General features: G+C 31.2%; 1 protein-coding gene across 2 annotated transcripts; it reads right to left on the reverse strand.

Moving 5' to 3' along the window:
- Positions 1-664: 664 nt before the first annotated feature.
- On the reverse strand, positions 665-4838 carry LOC107786326 (premnaspirodiene oxygenase-like). 2 transcript variants are annotated; one of them, XM_075239806.1, is made up of 3 exons: positions 3930-4838; positions 3479-3580; positions 665-881 (listed from the first exon to the last, which is right to left on the reverse strand). In XM_075239806.1, the coding sequence occupies exons 1-3, from the start codon at positions 4815-4817 to the stop codon at positions 840-842; spliced, it is 1032 nt and encodes a 343-aa protein (XP_075095907.1). In that variant the 5' UTR covers positions 4818-4838; the 3' UTR covers positions 665-839. The 2 variants fall into 2 exon arrangements, with proteins under 2 accessions (XP_075095907.1, XP_075095906.1); XM_075239805.1 differs by lacking the exon at positions 665-881 and having other exon boundaries at positions 2731-3580.
- Positions 4839-6823: the final 1985 nt, after the last annotated feature.

The raw sequence follows: 6823 nt of genomic DNA on the forward strand, positions 1-6823 counted from the left end.
AATAGCAAACTTCACTTTTTCACAGCTTGAACAACCCCATTATTTACTTTTTTGTTTACTATTAAAGTCAGAAGATTATATTAATAAAGTAAAGCAGCAATTCATAATAATAGTCATATGAGAGCCACCAAGCCTTTAATTATTGCATAACATCTCTTCTGTATAATAGGGTATCGAATTGAAGAGAAACATATCTCTCATTCTCTTGCATCCACATCACGACAAGAAACATGGGATATAGCGACATTATATAAATGTCGCCATAAGTCAATTAAATTAAATGTCGTAAATTTATTTAGCGACTTTTATTTTATACTTAAATCAAATATTGAAAATTTTAATGTCGTTAATTTTACGACATTTAAATTAGTATCGGTAAAAATCTAGTGACATTTATTTAACGTTTATCAAATGTCAACAATTTGAGCTCTTAAACTAACTTGTTTGCGACATACATAAAAATGTCAGATAAATCGTTTGTTTTTGACATATTATTTGAATATCAAAATCATTATTTATATTATGATATTAAGAAAAAAAATATTCCTTTTTTGTTCCTTTAAGTATTATGTAGAATGTGTAGTAAGAAAGTAGAAAATAAAGAATTAACTATTGCTGATCTTACAATACTACAAACATTTTTATTCATTTCAAAAGTTTCAAGAGTTGTACACCACATACGATTCAAACAAAATAATGAACTACTTTAACATATGACTACATAACCATAACTTTTCTCTTATAATTTTCAAATACACCAACATAATTTAAAGCTTCAGCATCCATGTATTTCTCTTGATGAGTGTTCCATACTTTCACCAAATCAGGATTCCTTCACATTATTTGATCTCGCGACCTTCAAAATCTGATGTATCCAAGATCTGAAATTAAAAAAAAAAAAAAAAAAAAAATCACCAAACTGATTAAGGGAAAAGGGTAAGTAGCAATATAACATTTTAACCTCATATGGAGTAGTATCAACGTTACTAGACTCTTTTGCAGGAAATTCACCTTCAAAAAGAAAACAAAAATAAACAACAAGAAAGAAAAAAAGTTCAAGAATTTCAGTAACCAAAATATCACAAATCTGATTTCACTCGAAAAGAAAAGTCCAAACGTACATAACACGAGTTAGAGTAGATGAATCTGATTGCAAATCGAGATTCTGACAGCGGTAATTGCTGAATTTTAGTCCTAGCAGGCGGCACTTCTAGGTCTGAAACGAATCAAAAGGTTCAATAAAAAGAAATCTCAAGACTATAGATGGAAAATCTAGGGTTATCAACAAACAGTCAAAAGCAGTAAAGAAACAAAATACAGAAGGTTGAGATTTATAATACTTATATTGAAGCAAAATCTTACCAGCGGATTGTGATCAGAATGAGTGAAAGATATGGAGATGAACTAATGAAGTTTCATAGTTCTTACGGTTGCGGCTTGAAGAGTTGTGGAGAAATAGGGTTGACTGTTATTTTTAACTTTCTTTTGTATTTCTGTAAAAAGAAGAGAAGCTTAAAGGCCCATTAAAATGTTTAAAGTTATTTTTTCTTGTTGGGGAAAAAATTATTTTTGACATTTGTTATAAATGTTACTAATTAAATGTTGTTATATTCCTAATAATATGACATTTAAATCAAATGCCAAAATATTTTTTGACATGTTTCAATAAATGCCGATATTCTTATCACATTTTCTAACAAATGTCACTAAATTAAATTTTTTCTGACATTTATTATAAGTGTCACTAATTAAATGTGACCGTATCACATATTTCTTGTAGAGCATTCAGCTTTCCCATTTTCTTGTTCGGATGTTTTGATTTTATATATTAATTTGGCGCTCTAAAACTAGTAAGTGAGTTGAGGGGTGAGGGAGGAAGAAGACGACCATGGTGGATTAAGAAGTAGATCGACTTTGGGGGGGGGGGGGGGGGGGGCTGGGGAAGAAAGTGACGGGAGCCGGGAGGGAAGAACACTTTCACAAATATTTTTTTTTCCTTTTTGTTTTCTCAAAAAAAAAAATTAGATTAATTAATCAAACGTCACGTGGCATTTTTAATTAAATATTTTGCTTGTTCACGGTGCATGATGTGTTCAAATAAAAATTGGTGCTAACTTTGAGGGAATATTTGTACTTGGCCTTAAATGAAAATAATACAACTTTCGAAACTCATTTTAATATAACAGTTGAACATCTTCTTGCATCCACATTCAGCTTCCTCATTTTCTTGTTCGGAGGTTTTGATTTTATATATTAATTTGGCGCTCTAAAAACTAGTATGTATATGTTGAGGGGTGAGGGAGGAAGAAGACGACCATGGTGGGTTAAGAAGTAGATCGCCCTGAGGTGGGGATGGGGGAAGGGGGTTGGCGAGGAAAGTGAAGGGAGGGGCTAAGAATACTTTCACAAATGTGTTTTTTTTTTTTTCTGTTGTTTTCTCAAAAGAATAATTGGATTAATTAATCAAAATTCACGTAACATTTTTTAATTGAATGTTTTGCCAGATTACCATGGGTAAAGTAAACTTTAATTAATGTTGTAGTTTTTGACTAGAAGTTTAAATGAAAATTGGTGTTAACTTTGAAGCGATATTTACGTAGTTAACCCTAAATGAAAATAACCCAACTTTCAGAACTCTCGACACATCTTAACAATAAAATATGGGGATTGGGATGACGAACATAATAGAATATAACGATACATTTGCTTATACTCCTTATAAGGGGATTTAATTAAATTAAGTAACGACAACCCCATTCATTACATTCCAAAATTTAACAGAAAAGCATTTATTTGATATTCTCTATGTAAAACTGTAATGATACATTTTCTATAGATAAGACATATGCATTATAAATAAGTAAAAACATAGAGCACAACAGGAAAGAAAGTACAGTGGTGAGGGTGATAAGTAAATAAGAAGAAAAGATAAGTTTAAAACATGTTTGATGCCACCAAATTACTCCCGTGAAGGTGGATAAGGAGTTGCAATCAAATAAAAGTCACTCTTTCTAAGAACAGCTAATCCAGTCGATTCAGCTAAGTCCAAGTCACTTGGATTGATTCCGGTAGGAAGATTCCAATCAAAGTGGTACAATAGTTGAGCCAGTGGCAAATAAATATTAGCTAAACCAAATGATATTCCAGGACAAATCCTTCTTCCACTACCAAAGGGAAGAAATTCAAAATTATTACCAGTAAAATCCATAGTGCTATGCTGAAATCTCTCGGGCTTAAAGCTTTCTGCATCAACCCAATATTTTGGATCTCTTCCCATCGCCCAAACATTAACCATGATTGTGGTTTTTAAAGGAATGGTGTAGCCATTTATATTTGTTTCTTCCCTACATTCTCTTGGAATCAACAGTGGAAGTGGAGGATGGAGTCTAAAAGTTTCTTTAATTACTAACTTTAGGTATTTCAACTCCTCTACATCATTTTCATCGAAAGTTTCTTTACCTTTAAAGGTATCTCTTACCTCAGATTGAGCTTTGATGAGTATACTTGGATTCTTCATCATTTCTACCATGGCCCAAGTAACTGTTGATGATGAAGTTTCTGTTCCACCAGCAAACAAGTCCTGCATGATGAGCAAGTTTAATAATATGTCTTGATTGCTAGCTATTTGTCTTTATAATCTTTTCACCAATTTCTACTGAAATATTTAAATTTCTTTTAACTTCAAGGCCAAAATTATTTTCTAATATATTATATTTAGCTATTATTTCACAACCCTAGAAATACTAAATTGTGGTGGCTGACATAATTTTTTATTGTAATCTTTTTAATGTGTAAATTTTATTAAGTCCTCTGCTTGCCACTATATCAATTCTCTAGGTACCAAAAATGATCACGGAATTTAAAAATGCAAGTGCATGCATACTTGAATAATAATGTGGGTAGATTTATGCATTATATATAGTACTTACAATAAAAATGGCCTTGATGTTGTCAGTGGTGATTGGAAATTGAAGGCTTCCATCCTTCATAAGTCTTAGCAATACATCAATTAAATCTTCACCTCCTAACTGACCATTGAACTTGCCAGTTGCAAGATTTTGCTTGTGCTCATTGATGACATTCTCAATAATAGTATCTATCTTATGGTGGAGATACATTGTTTTACCCTTCTTTCCACTGAGCACATGAAGAACCTTCTGTGAAGGGAATATGTCAGCCACATCAAACCCTCCTACTAATCCTGAAACATCTTTGATTAGTCGTATACATTCGTCTTGCTCTTTGATTACTTTCCCAAACGCTGATCTAAATATCATAGAGCTTGCGAATACATATATCCTTTTTGTTACATTAACTGGCTCACCGGCAGATGATCGAAAAAATTCAATGAGACTACAAACTTCATCACGTCTAATCGAGTTGAACGATCGAACATTTTTTGCACTAAGTAATTCCATGACACAAATTTTACGCATTTGTCTCCAGTAATCGCCGTAGGGAGAAAAGGCAATGTCTGTCCCGTTATAGCCGACAATCTCAACGGCTACAAGTTTAGGCCTAGATGCAAAAGCAAGGTCATGAGTTTTTAGTACTTCTTTTGCCATCTCAGGAGAAGTAACTACAACTACAGGCATTTCCCCTAGTTGAAGGTGCATAAGGGGTCCGTATTTTTTGGCTAAATTTGTTAGGACATGGTGTGGAAGTCCACCTAGCATATGAAACATGCTTCCAAGAAAAGGCACTTTCCATGGACCCGGAGGCAATCTTTTTGTTTGGCTATTTGATTTCTTCCATTTCCTAAATAAAAAGAGAGAAGATACAAAAAGAAAAATGGAAACCAAGTTGAAGAACTGCATTTTGCAATGGAAGAGAGGGTTATTTTGTTAAAGAGTTATTGAATATGCTCCTTTTATAGGGTTTTGGTTTGGCAAGAAATTCGGTCTTCAAACGCGTTGGTTGTTAATTGAAAACTAACAAAAATACATGATGAAAGGACAAGAAAAGAGGTGAGTCGGCTCAGAGCTCAGCCTCGCTCAGTTTTGTCATGCTTAGCTTAGTCTAACTTAGGGCACACCTAATTTAGTTGTCGATCTCGATTGGCTCAATTGATCATGTAATATGTTATTATGAAAATAAAATTCATTATTTAGGCTCATTTCTTATCAGAATTTGATATCAACTTAAAATTTAAATTTTTATTTTAGTAATTTGTAATTTTTTGGTTCTTTATTCGATATAATTGTATTTTTATGTTATAACTTACTCCTACTTCATGCTTAACATAAATATTGAAATTATAAGTTATAACTTTAAAATTCAAAATTATAGTGGATATAATACAATACAATATTTTTTTATTTTGTTGTCGATTTACCATTTCCGGTCTAAAAAGTTCAATTTTTATGTACTATAATTACCTTAAGTACGTTTTAATTTAAATTAATAATACATTTAATTCAATCGCATTTGAAACCAATCCTCAATTTAAAGTGTTGATTACTACATTTTTAATTATCAATTTATCATAAATTTAAATCTTGTATCATATTTCTCTTCCCTTTATTTTCTAACTCCTCTCTCCCCCTCCTATCTTTTGTAGTATTAAAAGGTTTGGCAGAGTTTCCCTGTGTTTCTTAAAAGTTTAGATAGGTTAAGGGAAATTGGGAGAACTGTGACCCTCTCATCCTTCTGTTTTCCATTCAATTTCCGATTAATTTTCGGTTCTACTTTCCTTAGGCATGGTTATAGGGTTGGGTATGAATTAAATAGATTCAAACGTGCTCATGGAGTTCTAAAGCAAGATATTTGATATTGGACAAAATTATTTCATATTTATAATTTTAATGTTCAAAGAGATAAAATTTCCGAAAAAGGAACACCTAAATGGAAGTATGCGCGTGGAACTTGCACTTCAGCTAATGCGAGCGAGATAAATGCTCGAGAGTTATATATATATATGTTATAAGAGAAATCAATAAGTTGGATGTCTACTCTTCCTCCATGATCTTCTCAAATGCTTAATGACATATTTCTATGTTTAATGACATATTCAATGACATATTTTTATTCACTTTTCATGCCTATATAAAGGCCTTGTAATAGATAGGAAAAATACACAATTGAAGAAGAAATAAGAATCTCTCTTCCTCTCTTTCTCTCTATATATCTTAGCTTGTTTTTCCTTGTTCGATATTGTTATTTTGAGTTATATTTATAACACGTTATCAGCACGATTGCCACCTTCATTTTTACAATCACATCCTAATTGTGTTCGATTCTCCTTCAGGTATATCACTATATATTCTTTTAGTTTATGGTAATATATATGCACTAATATACTATTTATTAACAAATTCATATACTGTTAAGCATTTATTTTAGTTGATCATGTTACTGAAATTCTCTTACCTTACTTATTGTTAAAGAAAATATAAGATATAGATCTTAAGTGCGTTAAACTAACAAAAATAATTTAATAAATATGTGTGGACTTGCGTAGAGCAAAACTTATCTTCAAGACATTCTACAAAAATAAAATAGTGATAACCAAGGTGACAAAGTAATTATTGTACATACTAGTTTAAATTACTTTACAATTGGTGGAAAGTAATATTTGAATACATTCACTCTTATCACCGTATATGGTTATTCCTCAAATCCACGTTTATAATAAATTACTTTTCTTTTACCATACTAAATATATCTCTTTGTGTTTATTCATATACTCCATAATTCTTGTTTATTTGACATATATATATATTATATGTTACTTTTTATACTATATATTTGAATATATATATATTATATGTTACTTTTTATACTACATATTTGAAGTGATCAACTTCTTAATTAGTTGTCTGAT

The sequence above is a fragment of the Nicotiana tabacum genome, chromosome 19, assembly GCF_000715075.1.
Source record: "Nicotiana tabacum cultivar K326 chromosome 19, ASM71507v2, whole genome shotgun sequence".
Lineage (NCBI taxonomy): Eukaryota > Viridiplantae > Streptophyta > Magnoliopsida > Solanales > Solanaceae > Nicotiana > Nicotiana tabacum.